This window comes from Pimephales promelas, chromosome 18 (genome assembly GCF_988280905.1).
Source record: "Pimephales promelas chromosome 18, fPimPro1.hap1.1, whole genome shotgun sequence".
Classification (NCBI taxonomy): domain Eukaryota; kingdom Metazoa; phylum Chordata; class Actinopteri; order Cypriniformes; family Leuciscidae; genus Pimephales; species Pimephales promelas.
In genome coordinates, this window is record NC_142786.1 from 25452718 (window position 1) to 25477702 (window position 24985).

The 24985-nt window shown below is 36.3% G+C and overlaps 1 protein-coding gene across 5 annotated transcripts in view; it reads left to right on the top strand.

Moving 5' to 3' along the window:
* csmd2 (CUB and Sushi multiple domains 2) overlaps positions 1 to 24985 on the top strand; it is a 410157-nt gene that overhangs the window by 236577 nt on the left and 148595 nt on the right. For all 5 annotated transcript variants that reach the window (XR_016147450.1, XR_016147451.1, XR_016147449.1 and 2 more), the window contains exons 30-41: positions 4060 to 4254; positions 4592 to 4708; positions 6621 to 6734; positions 11622 to 11717; positions 13234 to 13437; positions 15271 to 15395; positions 17700 to 17796; positions 19559 to 19663; positions 19790 to 19908; positions 21387 to 21456; positions 23930 to 24046; positions 24344 to 24553. Coding sequence is in view for 2 of the 5 variants with exons in the window: in XM_089123227.1 (XP_088979353.1) it covers positions 4060 to 4254; positions 4592 to 4708; positions 6621 to 6734; positions 11622 to 11717; positions 13234 to 13437; positions 15271 to 15395; positions 17700 to 17796; positions 19559 to 19663; positions 19790 to 19908; positions 21387 to 21456; positions 23930 to 24046; positions 24344 to 24553 (1569 nt within the window). In the remaining 3 variants the exon portion in view is untranslated. The remainder of the gene's footprint in view (positions 1 to 4059; positions 4255 to 4591; positions 4709 to 6620; positions 6735 to 11621; positions 11718 to 13233; positions 13438 to 15270; positions 15396 to 17699; positions 17797 to 19558; positions 19664 to 19789; positions 19909 to 21386; positions 21457 to 23929; positions 24047 to 24343; positions 24554 to 24985) is intronic.

Below are 24985 nucleotides of genomic sequence, written 5' to 3' on the forward strand. Positions count from 1 at the left end.
TTTTTTTTCCAATCTTCTATTGTGCAATTTTGGTGAGCCCGTGTTCATTTTCACCTCAGTTTGATGTTAGCTGAAAGGAGTGGCACCTGGTGTGTGATTCAATGTTTGGTGTGTTTTGCGTTTAGATATGCTCTTCTGCAGACCTCAGTTGTAACAAGTAGTTATAACTGGAAAGTGTAGTGTACATAGGTGCTTCATAGGCCGAGATATTTCTAATGGAGAATGACAAAAACTAATTTTGAGAAAAAGGCATTTAAAGATTTGGGGAATTTAATACATTTCTATTAAAAAAACAATTGCTCAAAAACAGAATAAATGCTCAGGCCCTTAGTAATAATAATATCTAATATTTCAAGCACATGAAAACTTATTTAATAACATGGCAGACATATAATGTCTACAACTGCAGTAAATCAATGAATTAACATTGGCAGAGTACACCACGTGATACGTCTGAGCGAATCACGTTGGCAGAAACCAGCAGTAGCCAATGAGATTTCGTCCCTTTGGACATTCACGATTAGTTACTGATAGAAAGGAAATGCCAATATTTGGGTTACAATTGCTGTGTCCGAAATCTCCCACTACTCACTATATAGTGGACTATATAGTGAGCTCGCCATTTTGTTTTGTTTTGTTGGTTATTATACCCTATATAGTCCACTCAATGTATCCCAGAATGCATTTTGAAAAGTAGTGTACAACCGATGGTCACTAACCTAAGCCCTACATAACATTATGCATTGCGCGGATCGTAAAAATAAGTTATAATCATGTGTGGAGTAACGCATTATAACAAAAAAGGCCAGAAATCACTTTTAGTTTTTAATTTTTGGAGATATAAGCTCAATATAATTGTATGTATTTATTTATTATATCGCCGAGAGACGATCGAGCAGTGTCCGAAAGTGGTGTCTCTATTATTCTGGTGAGCTCACTATATAGTGCTCTACTCTCTACCCCCAACATAGGGGGTAGGGAGTAGTGCTTTGAGTGGAGATTTCGGACACAGAAATAGTTTTGTGCAGGAGATTCAAAGCTTTCCAACTATACCGCCGGTCATGACAGACTTAAGTAAACAGAAGGAGCGCGGCATGAATTTCTTGGTAAATTCGGGAGAAATTTAATGCCGCAAGTAAACTAAATGTAATAAAATAAACATTTCAATGTTTATTTTCAATGTTTTCTTTATAGCAGCTTGAAAGAACACATATGGAAGGAGAAAACTAGCCCCAAACCTCAAAACTGATCACTGCATTAAAAATCAATGTTTTTGCCTGCCGTGTCTCGCCTTAACTGGACTAGAACACTACTGATGGCCGTTGCTGGCATGCGACGGTCAAAGCGAGAGAGACCGCGCTCTTTAGATCACCCTCTGTAGGGCTTGGTGAATGAGGAACAGTATTCTCTCAATCTGGTGCAGCAGATGGACACAGTGTGTGGCACTTCAAAAGCTCCAGTTCCAGACCCCAGTCTCCTCACAATGAATTAGTATAAACTAATAATGTAGAAGCAAATCATAAATACATGAAAAGTGTGTTTATTTCAGCTTAACCCTGACAGAAGTGTTAGCCGAGCTGGCACGGGGTCACGTTGGTTCATCTGTGCATGCTGCTGCTATTGGAACAAGCTTCAGGTGCTGTCAACCTCTTTACAGACCAATCAGCTTCTCACAGGCTTCCAACCGCGTCTGATTGGCCTCTGAGGTGCTATATGTGGGCCAAGGCTCTGCACACTTGACCGACAGTAAAATAAACACGACACACACATACTCCATTGCCCGTCCGAACAGCTCAGCCAGCTCAAACATTTGTCATGTCTAAATTCACAAACATATTGTCTCCGATACACACACTCATAAGCAGCCTCATCAGTGGACACCTGAACTAGAACTTAAGGTTGGCTGTGGTCCACACTTAATTTCTGGCCGTTTTGCTCTGGTCTTGTTATGAGCCCGGTGTAGGAAGATTGAGTTGTGGACTGTCTTTAGCGCCGACCCCAGTAAACAGATTGCGTCTTGTTTTCGACGTGCTATTGGGCCATGAAGGGCACGGGCATCAGCACAAACAATGCAGTGTAACTATGTTAGGAAGTAATATCTCAACTAGAACTGCATGCAACCCATTTTTTGCTGTGCGATGCAGATGTGTAGTAAGAATGATTGATTTCTAATTTTGGCCAAAGGATGCGGTGTGCGCCATACACATGTCCTGCTGGGTGATGGACTGTTTTGTGTAGTCAGCAGAGCTGATCTAGCCCAGTGTCACTTTTAATCTGTCGTGGGTCACCGTTCATGCTCCACGGGGCATGTAGGTTGCTCTAGCATATTTCTGGATTGTGAATTGGAGATCAGGGTGTGCTCATTTTAAGCATATTTGAAGTGCACTTATTCACACAAAGAGGCTCCAGTGCATTTATTCTTCTGTTTTTAGCTCACGGGAGTCTCAATTGTGAGTTTTTTTGGGGAAAAAAAACCTGGAAAGAACCTGCACCAGCAGCATCCATATTTATATCTACACTAGAGCCAGGCCGATATCATCGGCCAATATTAGGCATTTTCGAAACTATCGGTATCGGCAGTTATAATGGCCGATAAATTAATATTTCAAAAATAAAATAAAACGCACAAAACACGCTTGAACCATGTCATGAGTTTTGGAGTTGTATAGTTTGTCCACCAGAGGGCACTCTATACAGTCCCTGTTGGCAACACTCGTTGAGTTGGTCCTGATACATACATTGCTTGAATAACAACTCAAATAAGCATGACAAAATTTGTAACTATCATGTCCAGTTTTGCTGCTGTTAAATAAGCCGAGAGTGAAGCGGAATTAGCTAGTAATATTTACGTTACGTTGTTACAGTGTAGTTGACTGACTGACCTTTTATTTTTTGACAATGTGACTGAAGTATTTCTTCAATAGCACATGACAGTTATAGCAATGAGACATATCGATTCATCTCTCCTTGGCGTGTTTTATGAAAATGTACAATGTACAATTTGCAGCATGACATTATCCATTGCTAAATTATGGCTAACCATAAAGCTAGCTAATGCAACTCTGTGACAATAAATGAAACAAGTTTCTTTTTAAAATGCATTATCATATTATTTTAGTTAAAACTCATAAATAACTACAAATAACTAATGTTAGGGAAATCTGTTAATGTTTTGTTGCGAGTTTCTGAAAAAAAAATATATATATAGCGGCCGATATATCGGAATATCGGATTTTAAAACCCAAACATATTTGTATCGGTATCGGCCTTCAAAATCCTTTATCGGTCGGGCTCTAATCTACACATATAAATATTCACTACCATTCAAAAGTTTGGGACCTGTAAGATTTTCTTTTTAAAAGAAATTAATAATTTTATTCAGCAAGCACACTTTTAAATTCATCAAAAGTGACAGTAAAGACATTTATTATGATACATATTACAATGATGATTTATTTGCTGTGTTATATTTCAAAGGCTGTGCACTGCAGAGGTTGAATTTGTCAGGCGCAGATCGTCATCGAGGATGTATCACTTTATAAAAACGTTATTATTCAAGAGTCGTAAATTATTGTCATTTATTTCTTATTTTGGAATGTATTAGTTGCTTTTCTAAAATGATACAGCAACAGAAGTGCTCGGCCTTTGAAACGTGAGACAGCGATTATTACCACAAATAAATAATATGATATTATATTAATTAATTATTATTCATATGTTTGTTTCTGTGAAAAATGCATTGGATAGTGATGCTTGCGGCATTATTTATGAGAAGACATTAATATGTCAATAGAAGTCACACATTTTTACAGATGTTTTGCATGTCTTAGTTTTAAAACATGTCTTACATTGTACTTCCTAATCAAATCAAAGCCGCTTGGCGAATGACTCAAATTGATTTACTCGCCAAAGCAAATGTTTACTTGCATTAGGTACTTGGTGAATGTTTGTATCTGTAAAGGTCCCTGTGCATGCTTGATTATCAGTCTTACACAAATAGCCATAAATCATCATCTATCACTCTCTCTCACCATACTTTGTGTTTCTTTTCCTCAACAGAAAATCCCAGAGAGTCGTGCTTTGAGCCGGGGCTGGTGCGTAATGGTACTCGTGTTGGTACCGAGTTGAAATTGGGGGCAACTGTCACCTATTACTGTGACAATGGCTACACGCTGGAGGGAGACGCCACACTCACTTGCATCATGGGGGGAGACGGCAAGCCTGGCTGGAACAAACCAAAACCTGTTTGCATAGGTAAAAGCATATAATGGAAGTTCAGCAAGTACTTTTTTGCAAATATGTTCTGTAACCATGTGTTCTTCCATTGTCAAAGACCTGGAGTGTGTCACATGTGTTGCTGTTCCCTTTGAAATAAGCAAAGGCTCATCTTTGCAATGTAACCTTGAGGAATGCTTTGAGCACATTGCAATTTCACTTCGGCAAACACTAGGGACGTCTAGCCGGGCAGCTCACGAATCAGACCAGAAAAGTAATTTAAGATCAGCTGAATGAGGGAACGGCAGAGAGGAGTTGGGGAGGACAGAAAATTAGTCTCTAATGCCTTCTTTCTGTGGCTGTCTTTCTCACTAAGCTCCGTGCGGTGGTCAGTATTCGGGTTTGGAGGGTGTGGTGCTCTCCCCTGGTTATCCTGGAAACTACAGCAGCGGGAGGACTTGCCTCTACTCGGTTATTGTGCCGAAAGACTATGGTAAGTAAGCACGTGTATAAGCATACTATTGCACACACACAGATACCCATGAACTTATGTAGCATTACAATCAAGGAGTTTATCCTTGTGAGGAAATCCTCACAAATATATATTTATATATATATATATATATATATATATATATATATATATATATATATATATATATATATATATATATATATATATATATATATATATATATCCCTATCTAAGAGTCCTTAAATGAGTAGTTCACTTAAAAAAAAAAAAAACTAAATAAAATAATAAAATAATAAAAAAAAAAAAAAAATATATATATATATATATATATATATATATATATATATCTAAGAGTCCTTAAAGGAGAAAGGAAAAAAAAAAAAAACCTTTGCTGATAATTGACTCACCCCATTGTCATCCAAGATGTCCACATCTTCCTTTCTTCAGTCAAAAACAAAGTAAGGTTTTTGAAGAAAACATTCCAGGATTTTCTCCATATAATGGACTTCATTGGGAACCAAACAGTTCAAGATCCAAATGAGAGTTTCAGTGCAGCTTCAAAGGGCTTTAAACGACAGCAAACGATGGTCAAGGGTCTTATCTAGGACCCTTTGAGTCATGACTCGGACAAAGATTCGTTCATTTTGATGAACGAGTTTGAACAGGAGAGTCACGAACGCTCATCACAGAACAGAGCAAGGCGAGCATTTGAGCTTATAAAACATAAACTTGTTTTATTTATTTGTTAAATTACCGATCGTTTCGCTAGATAAGACCCTTATTCATTGTCTGGTGTCGTTTAAAGTCCTTTGAAGCTGTAATGAAACTGTCTTTTGGACCTTGAACCATTTGGTTCCCATTGAAGTCCATTACATGGAGAAAATCCTGGAACATGTTCATCAAAAACCTTAATTTATTTTCGACTGAAGAAAGAATGACACGGACATCTTGGATGACATGGGGGTGAGTAAAGTATCAGAAAAAGTTTTTTTTTTTTTTTTTTTTTTTTTAAGTGTATTACTCCTTTAAAACACACCAGGCATTTGTAACATCTAATATCATTTAAAACATGCAGTATTTTTGTTGTTTACAATGGAGAAAGATGCTTTTTTTTTTTTAATCAGATTTTGTAGTTACGGCATCTACTGGAACAAATGATTATAATTCTATTCGATGAAATCAACCAGTTAACACCATGTCTGAATCAGGCACTCAAGAGCAAAAAGGGTTAAATGTGTGTCCAGCTGTGAACTGCAATTTTTGTCCTATGTTTACTCTATTGTTTGGTTTCTATTTCAGTTCATCATGCTGGTTAGCATAACAGTCTCAGAGCAATCTCATGTGTCCATATTCTAATCAAAACGTCTTCTGGTCAACTTTGATTTGTCACTTTTTGTCACGATTAGTTATGATGAGCTTATGTTGACATCTTAAAAATCATTAGACACCATGTAGAAGATCCATATTGCTCTTCATTCAGGGCTCTGAGCCTCTAGATAATAACCCCAGCAGCTTCTACTTGACCATGGGACCCTTTTATTTGATCAATAAACGGAGGTCATCTGGCCAATTCGGGGTTCCGACAGAATCTTTATTAGCAGATGCGAGCCTGCCTTTATTTCTCTGGGTCAAGGCAAATGTTATGGAAGCACAGCTAATTAAGGCGCACATTTCCGTAGGCATGGCATAATGGCTTCGAACAGCTGCGGGATAGGGAACGTTGCAACACGGGGTTTCCTTTTTTATGGCCCTCATTTGGAAATTTACTCTGCTAAGCACTGGGGTGTGTCTAGAGAATACAACAGGTGTGATTAGGTTGTCTTTTACTATTGAATTTACACTTGCACAGTCATGGTATGCAGTTGCATAATTCATCATTTTTTATGCAGTTATGTCTATTCACTCTCTGTCTCTATTTATCTCTCTGCAGTGGTGTTCAGCCAATTTGCATTCTTCCAGACTGCGCTAAATGATGTTGTGGAGGTGTACGATGGGCCTACCCAGCATGCCCGTGTCCTGAGTTCTCTCTCTGGGGCCCACACAGGTCAGCAAACCTTCTCGAGTGGTATTAACTTGACTCCATCAGTCTATACTGGCATTAGGAGATGAATGCTAAAGAGACTGCATTCAGTCTCAAAGGTAAATAGAAGTAGTCAATTAAGCAACTCCTTTAAAGTAAAAGAGACACAAGACTGTGTGGTTCACAAACACTGAAATTTAAAGCTGAAGCATGTTGTTTTTACACCCCCAAACGTCATTAAGAATAATGACTCTTACTGTATAGTATAAGCTCTCTCAAGTGTCCCGCCAAAAGTTTTATAAGAAAAAAAGCAATTTCCTGCAACCCCTGAATTTTCTTCCATTGTGTTGCACAGCACTCATATAGCTATTTTTGAATGCTTGAACATATGTTAAAGTATGTACTGTGTGCATCCACCAAAGAAATGCATCTGAAAAGGTTGTTCAAGAATTTAAAGGGAAAATTCCCCCTGGATATTTTGAACTTAAAATAATAATAATAATAATAATAATAATAATAATAATAATATATATATATATATATATATATATATATATATATATATATATATATATATATATATATATATATATATACTATATATATATATATATATATATATATATATATATATATATATGAAGAGTTCAGATGCAAAAGCCTCTAAATGCCATTTGAAATTTTCTTCTTTAATGATGATTTTTATGAAACTTGTATATTTAAGTTCAGTAATTTCACTTAAATAACAATTAATAGGTAATTATCATTGCCATTTAAGTGAAATTACTGAACTTAAATATACAAGTTTGATAAAAATCATCATTAAAGAAAAAAAATTCAAATGGCATTTAGAGGCTTTTGCATCTGAACTCTTCATATATATATATATATATATATATATATATATATATATATATATATTGTACTTCATAGGAGGAGGTTCAGAATACTGATTAACTGGGGACAGAATTGAGATGTTTGGTTGAACTTTCTCTTTAAAATTCATTGGTAGACTTGTCATTTAGACAACCCGCTGATTTGTTTAATATAATTTTGTAGTTTTGCACATTCATCATCAAATCTGAATATGAAGCTCAGAAGAAAAAAATAAATAAATAAACTTCTGCTTTTAATTGTACTTGTGAACAGTCTCTTGAGTTCTCAATTCTCAATCAGAACACACAATGTTTTACGCAAAGATGACGATGTTCACAGGAGTTTCACATAACAAGCTTGATGACTCAGAGCCTAACAAACAGATTTCAAAAAAGATCCAGTAAATAGGGTTTTCATCCTTAAAGCAGGGAATAAAACGGAATCAAATAAGCAAAAACAGACTAGCCAAATAGATCTCCACTGAGACGCCAAGGCTGAAAGCTTTTATTCAGCCATAATGGAGTTCCATTTAATGCGGTCAGTTGAGGAGATTTCGGCTCGAAGATTAACAGGGTTTTCTCGCTCGCTCTCTCTGCTTTTGAGATTCCCATGACAACGCAGATGAGCTGTGTACATTTCTATTTTTTCTTCACCCTTCACACCAGTCAAACACCCGCGATTTGCGTACGGCGTGAAACCCTGCGCGCTCAAGGAAGGTGAACCGCTCAGAGCATATATTCTATCTTGAGATGCGGTTTTTAACTTCAGATGCCGGTGTGAAATCAGTGAAGTGTGCTGGGCGCTGCTGGAAATAATGCACACTTTGGAGCGTGAATAGCGAGCAGGGAATAGTCCGAATTGATACTAGGCCACACAAAACTGCAGATTTTCTATTATCTTTCTGTGCTGCAGAGAGAAAGGAAAGAATTGTTGCTGTATGTCACCACTGTTATAAGCACAGTTGTCAGTTTTGATGGATGTTTCTCAACTTTCTCAGTAGAAAATCATGGAAATTATAAGGAATGAATAATCTGCAAAAATGAACAGTAAATTTCAGGTGAAGTTGTCCTCTGTGAATGAACTGTTAAAGAAATCAAAATAGCCTATGAACTGATGAACTGAGAAATCAAAATTTCTTTGAGCTTTTGACATCTAAGATGTCATCATATTATAAGAAGTCCAATAAAAATAGTCCAATAAAAGCTTTTATTGACACCAGACTCATTTTTTAAAGTGGGGAACTATGACGTCAAAGAGTGATAAAACACCACCCCCGCAGAAGAAGATGAACGCCTACTTCAACACGGCCAGTTTAGCCCCGCCCACCGATTCACGCATTACACGCATAGCTAAATAACATAGCATATGCTTCCTCTGGATTCCAATAGGACTGCATGGATAAACTTTATTTAATGATGTTCCACTCCAGCTGATGAGGGTAAAACATCATCCGTCTGTTCGCTTCATTTCACTGAGGGTTGTTTTGTAAACAAGACTGGATTTGCAGATCGATTAAGAGTAAAGAACGGTACTGTGCCATCTATATTGGATCTGACAGGAATTGTGCAACACACAGACTCTGGGTCGAATCATTCCCGTTAACATTGGACGTTTTCAAAACAATTTCCCCCACGTGCATCGACAGGTGAGTTGAAACTCATTATAATATGCAAAACTGTTATCCACTCACAGCAGTGGGCGTTTACTTCCACGTCGTCAGTGCGAGATGGCCATAAAAACCGTTTTTCAGGTAGGCTTAAAACTTGGGTACAAAATAGCCTATTACTTATTCATGTTGATGTTTTTGAATGCAAAAACCAAGCGAACGTCATAAGTTGACCTCAGAAAACAATATAATAAAATTTAAAAAGCCAGTTCATGAGTCCTTTAACTTATTTTAAACAATACACAAGGATTCTAGACACACACAAAAAAAAAATGAAAGCAGTGTGAATTTATTTTGCCACCCATATCACTGTTTCCGCCTCAGAGTAAAGCCAAAATTAAAAGATAATTGCAACTTTATATCTCACAGTTGCAACAAGTCGCAATCTTAGGGCTTGAACTTTTAATTTATTAATCCATTTTTGGTTCTCATCACTCCACAACTAATCCTTCATTTTCAATAGTGACCAAACAACAACAAATGTAGGCCTAAGTTGAAAATAAAACATTAATTAGGATGCTGGTGATAAAACAATGTAAGCAATGTTGAATTCGGGGGTAGACAAACCGGCAAATCCACCTCTGTTGAGTCATCATATTCAACACTGTGATCCTCAGTCTTCTGGAATCCTGACAGGATGTTGTCGGGCCACGTCTGTCCACTCCACAACAACCTTGAATGTTGCATAACGCATCCTTCCTGTCGAGGTGAATCTGTGGGCACCGTCCAGGTTTACTGTTGGTGTGGTGCGACACAAGACTAACAGTTTTCGAGCAGCATTGCAGAATAATGTGGCCATCAGAACAAACAGCAGGGGCGAATAAATCAGCGGTCAGGGTTTCCCACACCTCTGCCTCTACCGGGTTATTACTGTAGCTGTCACTCTGTCGGCTGCCCACGGAGGCTTGTTCTAATAACATCCCAGCATGCCAAAGGCATGAGCTGGCGCATTGGTCAATCCCAACACGAACGAGAGTGTTGAGCAGTTTCATCTTCTCTGGCCACTGTACAAATTTGTCAACACCGAACCTGCACTCTGCAAACCCCTGTGGAGCTCGACTGGGCCTCGGGGATCTGTGGGTAGATTCAAAGCTTCAGCCCCCACACAACAGCACAGAAAGAACATGCGCTAATAATGAGCAAGTCACTTTCTTTTATATAGCAATTTACACAATACATATTGTTTCAACGCAGCTTTACAGTGATAGCAGGAAAAAAAATGCATTTCGGCTGTTTTTCCGCTGAAGTCAGTTCAGTGTTGATTCGGTTCATTTGTAAATTTCATCAATTGTTCATGATTATGTTATTCAATTATGATTTTTTTTTTTTAAAAATTATATATTTTAAAGAGTGCGTTAGTAATGTGAGCCTATATGTGGGTCCACAATGCCACAATGAATCCACCATGGCGTGAGCACAACTGGCTTTTAAAGGGAATGGGAGATGAGCCTCTGATTGGTTTCTTGCATGTGACTGTATGCCCAAAACACGCTCATTACTCATTAAGAGAATAGGGACAACCCTTTTAGACCATGCACCGACCATTTTTCCTGTCGTTAAACTGGCAAAAGTGGATTTAAACACGTCCTAAGTGTACATGCGCCTTATGATTTAGACCATGGGGTTAGAACATTAAAATAGGGTCCTAAGTGTCCCCAACTAACCAAGCCAGACACGACAGTGGCAAGGAACCCAAACTCCATTAGATGACAGAATGGCCATAATAAACTGAAATAAAATCAAATGATTTACATTGAAAATAAGACCAAAATATTACAACCTTCTCCTGCCTACTTACTGTGATAGCTCCATAAACTTGATTTTCTTTAAGAGCCAAGCTCAAACAACAAGCTCAAAAACACTTGTGATAAGTGGAAATAACAACACTTCAAGAGTGTGCTCTGCGAAGACATAAACAGATTACTCAGCTTTAGTTTGATTTCCAGAATGAGTATTTTGTCGCTGTAATATTAATTTGATATCAAACATACAAGATGTCAGAATTTTGCTATGGCTGCATTAGAACGATAATTTAGGGGATCCATGCCCTTATTTAAATGCAGTTTTGACTAAAACTTTACAGTGTGGATGTGGCCAAAGATCTTTTTGAAAGATATATTCTGAAAGGCAGCAGTTCAGAATGACCACTGTCCACTTCTATACAACACATGCACTGTATTCGTTGTCTTCTGAAGTCATTTGATAGCTTTGTGTGATGAACACGCCAAGAATCGTTATTCAGTCACAATATTCACCTCCATTGCTGCCCTCAGACAAAAATGCCATCTGTGGCACAGGTCAATAACATCAAATGTCATTGGTTTTAGAATGTCGCCAAATGTCATGACACCTTGTATGTATTTTTTCAGGTGAATCTTTGCCCCTAGCCACCTCCAACCAGATCCTTATCCGCTTCTCTTCTAAGGGTCAGTCAAGCTCAAGAGGTTTCCATCTGGTCTATCAAGGTAAGAGTTTCAATCTCTCTTTCTCCATCCCAAATGTCATTTTCATTTTCTGTTAACCAGGGTTGTGAACTATTTAGAATTGAGTTGAGATTGCTTTTTAAACTACTAATCTTGAATTAAGGTAGTAAATAAGTCCCAGAAGTCAAACTTAAATTGAAATGAAATTCGAAGAAATTAACTGCCGAAAATTAACTAAGAAAAACAAAATTAACTAAATTAACTAAGAAAAAAAAAAAAATATATATATATATATATATATATATATATATATATATATATATATATATATATATATATATATATGAAGAGTTCAGATGCAAAAGCCTCTAAATGCCATGATGATCTTCTTTAATGATGATTTTTATCAAACTTGTATATTTAAGTTCAGTAATTTCACTTAAATAACATTTAATAGGTAATTATCATTGCCATTTAAGTGAAATTACTGAACTTAAATATACAAGTTTGATAAAAATCATCATTAAAGAAGAAAATTTCAAATGGCATTTAGAGGCTTTTGCATCTGAACTCTTCATATATATATATATATTTTTTTTTTTTCAGACAGAATGAATTACCCATGGACATGATATAATATACACAACATATGCTGTGTATCCAGAAATTTTAGATATCAACATTTGAAATGTCACCCATTGCATCTATATAAACTTTAACAGAATGATGCAGTGTACCCCAGAATCTTCAAAATGGATCCGGACAGCATAATTTTATAAAAACATATCTTTATATTATTTCTAAATTTTATTTCTGTTTTAGTTGTTGTAATTTCGGTACTTAAACTTAATAAAAGTTTTTAATATTCAGTTTTTTTCAGTTGATGTAAGTTTGAGTTAATCAACCCTATATTATGTTTACATTCTTACATTCTTATAGGTATTATACATTCTTAATTGTGCCCAAGCCTGCAATTAACTGCTCAAAAATTGTGTGTGGGATATTCCTATCATACCTTGTGGTTATGTTATGCAGTTTTGATTGAGAGAGGCACTGTCGTCTAAATTAGGTGCTAAATTATTTAAACAATATGCACATGGTCTTTCTCTATCTCTTAGACACACACACACACACACACACACACACACATTATAAACGATGCTGTAAATGTGCTGTACCTCTTCGGCGGCCATGGGGCCTTCTGTTAAAATGTGCTTTAACAGCCCACATCTTTCTCTATAATAGATAGTGTGGTTTTTAGGAGCTAAAACAGCATTATTGTATTATCTCGCCTCCCCTGTGGATTTCAGTCACACTCCTTTTCGTTTCCTGCCGTGTCTTTAATGGAAAAGTACAGCATCTTATAAAAGTATTAAAAGTAATGGTGGTCTGGGGCATCCCAACCAGCTGTATGTACTGTACCTTCTATGGTTCAAAATTAAAGTGCCAGTTTCACCAATAATCTTGTGCATGACTGCATGTATAATGCAGTACACAGCATCTCTCACTTGGAGGTTTTGTACAGATTCTTCTAACAATAGCGCATTATTTTCTTTAGCTGTCCCAAGGACAAGCGCGACCCAGTGCAGCTCAGTCCCAGAGCCTAGACACGGCAGACGCACTGGGAACAACTTTGCGGTGGGAGCCGTGGTGAGTTTTGAATGCACTCCAGGATACGTTCTGGAGGGTCCCAGTGCAATCGAGTGCCTGACTGTACCCAACGCTCTGGCCCAGTGGAACAGCAGCATACCCAGTTGCATTGGTAAGAGCCCATCCTACATATCTAGGGTTTTTTTTTTTTTGCAGACTTCTCTCAACTTTCACAATTTTATCAATAAGGTTAAAGGGTTAGTTCACCCAAAAATGAAAATTCTGTCAGTATTTACTTACCCTCATGCTGTTCCAACCCCGTAAGACCTTCGTTCATCTTCGGAACTTAAATTAAGCTATTTTTGATATTTAATCTGAGAGCTGGATCACTCCTCCATACTAGTCCATAGGCTTCTTGAGGGATTGAAACTTGCTGGCCTCGAAAAGTTATTAAAGACATTGTTAAAATAGTCCAAGTGACTACAGTGGCTCAATCTTAACTTTATCAAACGTCGAGAGAACTTTTTGTGCGCAAAAACCAACAAAAATAACAACTATTCATTTAGGCTGTGTGTCAACCAAAGCGTTATTAGCCAGCTGAAAACGCTAGACGCTCTGCTAAAGACGCCGTGCTTTGGGCGCTTGAGAGTGTTTTGGCAGCGCAGCGTTTTTTTTTTCTTTTCGTTGAGATGTTTCATTGCTATGATACAGAATATCTGCAGCAGTTTGAATGTTGTGACAGTTGGTCGGTGTGGTATTAGTCCTGCCCCTCCTCCACTGTGATTGGACGGCTGGGTAAAAAGTGACAGTGATGAGCGCTGCGTTTTATCCAAAGTTGAAAATTTTTCAGCTCCCAGCGACCAGTAAAAAACGCTGGGCGCTCTGCGCCTCAGCGTGAAAAAAACGCTCAGCGCCTCGGTACGGTCATGGCGTTTAAAAAACGCTGCGCTCCCATTGAAAACAATTGAAAACATACGCCAGGCGCGTGGTAAAACGCTTTGGTGGACACACGGCCTAACTTCTCGCCGCCTCGAGTCAGGTTACTAGTTTAATAACGTAAGCTTCTGTTATTGCACGTCACACGCATCACACACATGACCAGCGCCAATAGTGAGCCTACGTGTGACGTAGCTCTACGCTATCACACTACGTTAACTGACTAGAGGCTCATAGAGAAGGAAGTGAATAGTTGAAATAAAGTCGTTATTTTTGAATGTTTTTGCGCACAAAAAGTAATCTTGACGTTTGATAAAGTTAAAATTGAGCCACTGTAGTCACTTGGACTATTTTAACAATGTCTTTAATAATTTTCGAGGACAGCAAGTTTCAATTCCTCAAGAAGCCTATGGACTAGTATGGAGGAGTGATCCAGCTCTCAGATTTCATCAAAAAAATATCTTAATTTGGTTACGAAAATGAGCGAAGGTCTTACGGGGTTGGACAGAATTTTCATTTTTGGGTGAACTATCCCTTTAAAGGCAATATAATGGGAGCGATATAGTTTTGTCAGTTGCCAATTTTGAGAAAAAAGTCAAATGTATTTTTTTTCAGTTAAAGGATCTCACTTCAGTTGCTTAAGTGTCACGTTTACTTGTGTCCCAACCTCCTCAATGCGTTCGCTTGGATGAGCACGGTTAGATTCACACCACAGCTCTGCTAGGGAAACAGAGCAAACAGACTCCTACTCGCCAACAAACTCTCCCTGTGCCTAACAAGCAACGTCACACAGCTGTGGGCCAGCAGTCTTGGCCTCCGGCATGTCACACATACACAAATGCATGCACTCGGCAGATGTTGCCGCGGATATTCTGTGTGTACACACTCAGGTATCCACACTCATGTGCGCTTCACTGCAGCTACCAGATGCTTGACCACAGGAGATCCACGAGGAGGGAGGTGGTGTCCTGGAAGATTACAAATACCCTTCGATACTGTAGGCTGTTTTGCAGGTTTTGGCTTGTGTACCTGCTCTTTCATCTTTTTTCTCCTTTTGTCTGTGCTGCAGTGCCATGTGGAGGAAATCTAACCCAGCGGATAGGTACTATACTGTCCCCCGGCTATCCTGAGCCCTACCTAAACAGCTTGAGCTGTGTATGGAAGATCACTGTGCCAGAGGGAATGGGAATCCAGGTATTGTCTTCTAGCAACAATAAAATACCATTTTATCCTCTTTTATAAGGCCGTCATGAACTCAAAGCATTTTTTTTTTTCATGTGACCATGTAAATGCTGTACTAATTTAAGTATAACAAGCATGACCGTTCAAACGTTTGGGGTCAGTAAGAGGGCACAGTGCTAGTTCGAGAAACTAGACAGGTCAGAGACAGTATCAAAATATTCAATGAGTCAACACATTTATCTTTAATTCTATGATTTTTCTTGCACTGCCTGATTTTTTTCAGGGGTAAATTCAGTTGCATAATGCTGTTATCACTTCCTCTGCAGTGTGACACTTTTAAATGTGGTCACGGAAGAGCGTTTAACAAGTCTGCAATGCTTCAACTCTGTTACTTTTTTAACCGTATCAATTTTTCATTTCATTGCAGACCATAAAAGTTTAGATTCTAAGGGAGAAGGCAGTAATAATCGTCAGATTTTGAACAGTATCTTTACAGCCATCATTTCTTGCAGTCATACTTCATAACTCTATTAGACGTTACCTTCTTGGCACCTCCGACTGTAAAGAGCTTTTTGAGATTGTGGCACATACTTTTGGCCACGAATACTTGTAGCCTTTGTGTTTGCTGTCTTTTGTAACATGATAAATGTCAGTTTAATGTGTCCTTGTTTTTTTTTTTTTTTTTTGTTATTTGCCTCAAACTTTTGAATGATATGGTATAATAGTTTCCACAAAAAATATTTTGAAAAAAAATTGATAATTTCTTGAACGTCAAATCAGCATATTAGAATAATTTCTGAAGGATCATGTGACACTGAAGACTGGAGTAATGATCGCATCACAGGAATAAATTAAAAATTAAAATATATTAATGCAGCCTTACTGAGATATATATACTTTTCAAAACATACTACAGTATGTCGTTTTGCATATACCTTAAACAAACATGGTTAACAGTTTATTTTACATTTCTTGTTACATGTACTTACTATAGTAATTACTATAAATCATGCATAATTACACGCAACCCTAATCCTAATCGTAACCCTACAATGTAGTTAATTATTAATACTTTCTGTAGTTGATTATGTAGCCCAAACATGGTTAAAAGTAGTTCTCCTTCACATGTCTTATGATTAACAACCATGCGTTTTTAGAAAGAAGGCAACACGAGCAGTCCTTATTGGATATGATTGATTTTTATTTTATTTTTTCAAGTGGCATCTGCAATCGCCTCTCTAGACTTTCCTCACTCTGCTGGATACAGATGTAATCAAATATAGCTCTGAATCATGGGAGGAGTTTAGGGCCACTTACTTAATTGCCTTTAACCCAATTCACTGTAGGAGAATTGGAACCATGTGGAAATAATTACAACATCCCCAAAAGTAAGAAAGACATGATATAAATAGGTAGTATTATGAAAGGAAAGAGGTGCAGATGAGGAGATATAAGAAACAGTCACATATAACTTATAACTTATCAAGCATTTTTTCTTCTATGGAATACCCCCACATGATGTTTTTCATGCATTCATAATGTATGTAAACACAGTACACTGCATGTAGATAAAAAAAAAATGCTGTTTATTACTGTTGATTATTTAAAAAATAATTTGAGTTTTAGTGAACAGTGCTGAAAAAAAATGCCTTGATTATTTGCTGCAATTTACCTATTTTCTATAGGAAAAAAAAAATCACCCTTTTATGCAATTTCAGATATAATGCTTGTGTGTTGAATGTTGTCTAAATATATGCCAAAATATCTTCACTGAACAATTCCTTTTCAGGTCTAGAACCTGAAAGAAGCAAAGAAGAAAGAGCTCTTAACTGATGCTATAGGGTGGATTGATGGTGTGTTTTCATTTTGTGTCAGACAGAGCGCTCATGAAGTCTGGATATCGAACTAACCCCCTCCATCTCGTGAAGTTTCCAATTCACTATTTGAAGCAAGCACAAATAAATGTGCCTTTTGACGGCAAGGCTATCAGATGTGACAATCTCCCAGAGATAGCCACAGTCATGCCACTGTGACCTGCCAATTTCTTGGCTTGTTTGAGGCTGGGGTGGAAAAAAAAAAATGTCTACCAAAATATTTACAGGGCTGAACATTGGAAAAACTGTGTGGAAGATGACATTTGAAACATTAAATTAAGATACCTTATATCATATTCTTTTAGCTTTTCAAAACTATACACAGTAGCCAAGTGCCTACAATATTTTTCAGTACAATCCACTGATACTCAAAAAGAAGGAAGCGCTTTTTTTTTTTTTTTTTTTTTTTTTTTTTTACCTTTGTTCTATTCCTTTCCCTCAGATCCAGGTGATTAGCTTTGTGACAGAGCAGAACTGGGACTCTCTCGAGGTGTTTGATGGAGGTGACAACACTGACACCATGCTGGGGAGCTTCTCAGGTGGGCTGTGTAATACTTCTATAACTCAGTTCATTACATAAACACACATCGTCACAGTAATCTTGTTGCTGTGGCTTTGAATGCTTGGAAGATTCCTCGGTGGATAGCTGAGAGAAATGCACTGGTTTGTCTTTGTAAAGAAATGCAGTTTTGCAACAATTTTTAGACCGCAATATATAGAAGAGTTACTGCATTTTTTGAAACTGTTTATAGATAATAAAAGTGAATCTTTATTGTTGCTAGTGTGCGTATGTGATGCATTATGGGAAGCAGAAGCTACTTACACAGTAGGGAAGGCTGTTTTTTTTTTTCTCATTTATTGGCACAAAGACCAGCCACAAAATGTTACAAGTGCCCTAGAGAGAGATAAATGAATGATACATCTTAAAATGAATAACGGTGTACAAAGTGAAGACAAATGAGTCAATCATATCTGCACACACTGAGCCATATGACTAAAACAGTTGTATAAATTCCAGACGAACGAATCCATAATGATTCTCATCTGCATTGGGCTTTTAGAAATGCTTGAAGCAAAACAACAAAGTATTTTTATTTATTTTTTTATTGTATTTCACTTGGCTTGCATGCATAGTTCAGAACACAATGTAAATGTGAATATATAAAACTTTCAGACAGATGTTTTGTATTGCACCATAATGATTTGAAACAGAAATGTCTGTAGACTTTTCTATTGAAAATAGATGCTATGGTGTTTGTTTTGCAAATTTGCTTTAAACTCATCTCATATAGCGCATGCATATGGTGTAAAGCATTGTTTGTATAACATGAAACTTTCACATTCATTCCATAAATATCTTTTTTATATTTGTTTATTTTTATCAATTAGTGACGCATTTGTGTGTGTGCGTGTGATTTTAATACTAAAAACTATTTATCGTATATTTGGCATTTTATTTATTTGCTTTTATATATTTTTGAAATGTTGTATTAGTTATTAGTATTAATGGATTTTTATTTCAACTTTATTTCAAATAAATAACACAATTTGAATAGGTTTTGTGAACAAAAGCAATGGGAAGTTTGCATACGCTATATACCATATGCATACGCTATATAAATATAGCGTATGCATATGGTGTAAAGCATTGTTTGCATAACATGAAACTTTCACATTCATTCCATAAATATATTTTTTATATTTGTTTATTTTTATCAATTAGTGACGAATTTGTGTGCGTGCATGTGATTTTAATACTAAAAGCTATTTATTGTATATTTGGCATTTTATTTATTTGCTTTTATATATATTTTTGAAATGTCATTTGTATTAGTTATTAGTATTAATGTATTTTTCTTTCAACTTTATTTCAAATAAATAATACAATTTTAATAGGTTTTGTGAACAAAAGCAATGGGAAGTTTGCATACGCTATATAAATATAGCGTATGCATATGGTGTAAAGCATTGTTTGCATAACATGAAACTTTCACATTCATTCCATAAATATATATTTTTTTATATTTGTTTATTTTTATCAATTAGTGACGAATTTGTGTGTGTGCGTTAATACTAAAAACTATTTATTGTATATTTGGCATTTTATTTATTTGCTTTTATATATATATTTAAAATATGTCATTTGTATTAGTTATTAGTATTAATGTATTTTTATTTCAACTTTATTTCAAATAAATAATACAATTTTAATAGGTTTTGTGAACAAAAGCAATGGGAAGTTTGCATATTTATATGTCAACTACACAATCACAATATGCTAACGTCTTCTTTATTCTACAGGTACAACAGTCCCAGCCCTCCTAAACAGCACCTCTAACCAGCTCTACCTGCACTTCTCCTCAGACATCAGCGTCTCTGCAGCCGGTTTCCGTCTGGAGTACAAAAGTAGGACATCTGTTACGAGTCCTGTGCATCTGGACTTACATACAAACATCTCTAAAATCTCAACTAGCTTTTGCATTCAGCTTAATTACTTTCTTTATTGACTCATTGTCTCGTTTTCTCTCACAGCTGTCTCCCTCACTAGCTGTCCTGAACCGGTTATACCCATGAATGGCTTCAAAGTGGGCGAGAGACTACAGATGAACAATGTGGTGTCCTTTCAGTGTGACCCTGGATATACTCTGCAGGTGAACTTGAACTTGCCAAAAGTTGGACAAAGCCATGAACACAATACAGCAGTGGTCGCTTCAGGACACAGATGTTACATTAGCCATCAAGTCGCATCCCAACATGGTTCTAAATTGCTTTATTGTACAAAGTACCAAAATGTCCTTAAAAGCACTAAAATGTCCTTAAAGCACTTTCGCTATCCAATAATTAACTGCTCTAAACACAATGTGGTCAGAGGAAAACCATGATTAGCCTCAACTGAGTGTTATGTGTCGTTTTTTATTTATTTATTTATTTTTTTTCTCGATAAGTTTTTGTTTGGAGAGATATAAGCGGAAGCAGTATATTAGTTTAGCCAATTCCTGGCCCCAATGTTGATTAACTGCTATTTTGCATTTTCATTACCTGTTTGCTGCTCAGTACATTGTGCAAACCTGGAAGCTATTTCAAGCCAGTTTTATTTTATTTTTTTTAGCATCTACGCTTAGCAGTAGCTTTTCCTCACAAATTTGAGAGTAAAAAGAGAACTACCCTGATACGAGTTACTTACATTCTAGGGTTTTGTTGCAGGCTAGGTCGAAACTTAAAACATGAGAGCATGATGTCATAACTGTGCCAGTCAAAGTGTGGCCAGAGTGAAAAGTGAATGAATGAAGGAAAAACGGTAACACTTTACAATACGGGTGCACTAATAAGCATTAATTCATGCTTAACTAATGCACAGATAATACTGAGTTAATGTGTAACAAATGATTATTTAAGCTATTCATTAATGATTACCACATTAGGAATTAATTAAGAGTATGTAAGGTCAATGTATTACTGTAGTTCATACATGAATTGTTATTAATTAAAAATGTAATTGTGGATTAATTCCATAATAACTCATTTTTTTTAACTAATGGTGTCAATTAATATGTTAATTACCAGAATGAGCCAACGCCTTGTATTTCAACTTCCAGATAATATGACAGGTACACTAATATGCATTAATACATGATTAATTACTTCATTGTTACTGCAAATTCATGTGCAAATTACTACAATTACTAAATGACTAGGTAATAATGATGTGCCCCAACAAGTAAAGTCATAACATAATGATACCTTTGCAAATTGTTAGCTAATGATTAATTAAAGCAGACAACTAGAAGTTGAAGTGCATAGCTTTGACTAATTGTGGTAATTATCACATTAATTTACATTATTAGTTAATAAAATATGTTATTAAGGAATTAATGCACAATGACACATTGAATTAATAGCAATTCATGTATTACTTAATCTATTAATCATATATACTCTTTATTAGTTGCTGATGCAGTAATCATTAATTAATGGTTTAGTTCTTCATGAGCTATACATTAACTCATGATTATCTGTACGTTAGTTAAGTATGAATTAATGCATATTAGTGCACCCGCATTGTAAAGTGTTACCGGAAAAACTGAAAAACAAACAATATTTCTTCTTTTTATTTCATTTTTCTTTGCAGGGAGTGTCCCATATCTCTTGCATGCCAGGGCCTGTGCGCCGCTGGAACTATCCGCCTCCTCTCTGCATCGGTAATAACTTCTGTCATCTTTTATTCATTTATTTCTTTTCTAAATCCTGGCTTCTGCAGATTTATAAGTTCAGATCTACCACAGAGTCCCAAATGTTACAGAACTACACTGGTACTTGCGTGGGTACAGCGCCCCCTAAAAGTACTTGGGCACTTAAGCCGCATTTAAAAATGTATGAATTTCCCTCGCATTAGGTAACAAATTATCAAAAACATGATGCTAGAGTGTTTCACAGAACTAACTTCACTTTTCTGAGCTGTTTATGAAGTTATTGCTTTTATCCAGCTGGTCCCAAGCTCATTTTTAGTGAAAGTATGAGGTCAATTCTCATCAAGTTCACACAGATGTCCTAGCAGTGTGTAGTTCATCACATTAACTTTGAACATAATGCAATTTGAAATGTGTGCTTGTGCCATCTTTCATTAAAAACTGCTGTTTGGTTTGTTCATTTATCTAATCCAGTGAAAAGAGCAAGGATAAAGAGTATTCACACGATCAACGTAATAACATCACAACGTTCAATTATACCTCTATTAGTTAAATCTCCTACTGTGATAGGCTGGGCTCTTGAGATGGTTCATTCGTTGCTTGCATGATCATCAGCAGTTTCTTGATTCCTGCTGCTTTTTCAAAAGCACAGAACATATTTTTAACCCCTCCACTCTATATAGACTCCATTCATGATCTGAAGCCTTGTAGGGCTTCACAGCACATCCATCGAGTCTCTTTGAGTCCAAAGCCAAGGCTTTAATCAGAGTGATATTTCAATCAATCAGTAGTTTAGATTCAAAGCCTCGAGAGGAGGAGGGGATTGAGCATGCGTTTTCACTGATATGAGAAGATTGAAGGCTGCAGAGGTGCTTGAGTGGCCTTTGATAGCTTTGGGAAGTGAATTGGCCTTTTTAATAAATGAAAGACTTGTTTCCCCTATGATGTCAATAGAAAAGCTAATGCGTTACATTTCTTTATTCGGCACAAAGCTCTCAGGGTCGGTGAATAAGGTAGACCGCATTGCTAAGCAACGTGAAGCGTCAATCGACTTGTAGCCCACACATGCTGTCGTAGATGTCACATTGCGTTGCATGTTTACATGCTTTTTCACCATGGAGATTTATTTATTTTATTTTATTTACAGTAAGAGTGAAAAGTTAGATTAAAAAACAGCATCTTGTGCTTTTACTGGAAGTTAGAAAACTGTCTGAAATATGATTTTTTTTTTTTAATAAAGTTTTTTGCATATTTTCTTGCTTCCATTCAAAGCACAAATCACGAATATACTTATTTGATGACCTACAAATATATAATATTAGAGGCATGATGAACATTTCTGTTTAAAATATTGAAATCCATGTCATGTATAAAATAATATTGAAATCCATGTCATGTATATCACTTTTTTTTATATTATATATATATATATATATATATATATATATATATATGAAGAGTTCAGATGCAAAAGCCTCTAAATGCCATTTGAAATTTTCTTCTTTAATGATGATTTTTATCAAACTTGTATATTTAGGTTCAGTAATTTCACTTAAATAACAACTAATAGGTAATTATCATTGCCATTTAAGTGAAATTACTGCACTTAAATATACAAGTTTGATTAAAATCATCATTAAAGAAAAAAATTTCAAATGGCATTTAGAGGCTTTTGCATCTGAACTCTTCATATATATGAAGAGTCTTTAATGATGATTTTTATCAAACTTGTATAGACCATTTCACAAGATGTAAACAACACTGGTCCAGAAGCACTTCCTGTTTCAGTTTTTTAACACTACAAAAAAGCTGGGATAAAATACACCCAACAGAACATTTAATACTGAATCAAAAAGTTAAACAAACATCTTTAAGAGGTTTTCTTTACATGTGAAATAAAGAAAACAGTTGCAAACTGAAACAGGAAGTGCTTCTGGACCAGTCTTGTTTACATCTTGTGAAATGGTCTATATTTAAGTTCAGTAATTTCACTTAAATAACAATTAATAGGTGATTATCATTGCCATTTAATTGAAATTACTTAACTTAAATATACAAGTTTGATAAAAATCATCATTAAAGAAGAAAATTTCAAATGGCATTTAGAGGCGCATTTGCATCTGAACTCATATATATAGTATATTTGATACATTAGATTTTCAAAGTGCTCTTAGACTTTTGGATCCTACTATATATTTAGCAACTATAGAAGCGATGCTGGCGCACCAATAAAAGACCAGTTCATTTGCAGGTCAGTGACAGTAATTTTCACTTTCAGTCGTATTTATGTTCCCACCAATCAAAAGAAGTGGAAAAGCCTGTTGGTTGCCTCATTTCATTCTCTAATAGTAGCCTGATAGCTGTCAGCTGTTTGTATTTGCCTTTAGACTTGAACCTTGAGCTCTACAGGTTTGGTTTATATCGTCAGTAGGTGTTTTCAACAAATGAATGTTTCTAATACTGTCCCCACCATTTTTCCTTTCAGCTCAGTGTGGGGGAATCAGAGAGGAGATGGAAGGCACCATTCTCAGCCCTGGTTTCCCAGGAAACTACCCTAGCAACAGTGACTGCACCTGGAGGATTTATTTGCCAGTCGGTTATGGTAAGGACACAGAAGAATGAACAGATGCTATTTAGAAAGAGTTTCCTGGTAATGCCAGTGAGTTCTTTAAGATGAATTGGCTAAAACTGTTGATACTAATCATGATATGTAACCGGTTTGTTACGGAATGTCACCACAGACAGAATGAGAATGAGGCAGAGCACTCATGGAAACATGAATAGGAGAAGAAAATCACATTTCAATTTCTCCGTTGCCTGCATAAAACTAGTTGTTGATGACTGGGATGGCATGCCACTTTGACATTACTAAACACACCCTGTTTTATCATCCAAACAGGGGCTCATGTGCAGTTCTTGAACTTTTCCACTGAGGCCAACCATGATTTCCTGGAAATTAGAAATGGACCTTTTGACACCAGCACAGTGATTGGCAGATTCAGTGGGCAGGACTTACCACCATCTCTCCTAACCACCTCCCACGAGACCACTGTATATTTCCATAGTGATCACTCTCAGAATAAGCCTGGCTTCAGATTTGATTATCAAGGTAAGGCAACTAAAAAAGTAAAGTTGAAAAAGTTGAGGATTGACCCTTTTACTTGGGGGTGGGAATACAAAACTCCACATTCTGTTGTAATTGGCATTGTTGCAATTCTTCATTTTGCACGTTTATTTTCTCAGGAACCTCAATTTGAATGTCAGTTTCAAGACAATCAGCCAAGATAACGAGTAAACACGATAGTAATCCGCTCTCTATGAAGCTGTGCATAAAATCCATCAGGTATAAAATGCTGCTGATGCCAGAATCCAAAGTTGAATATGAGTCCAATGAGTGAATTTTAGAAAAGGCCTGTTCTAAGAGGGATCCATGAAAGCATAATCATAATTTACAGTTTGCTGTATTGAAATGACTTGTGAAATCTATATTTACATAATTGTGTGGACATTAGCATATAAATCAAGCATTATATCTGGCAGT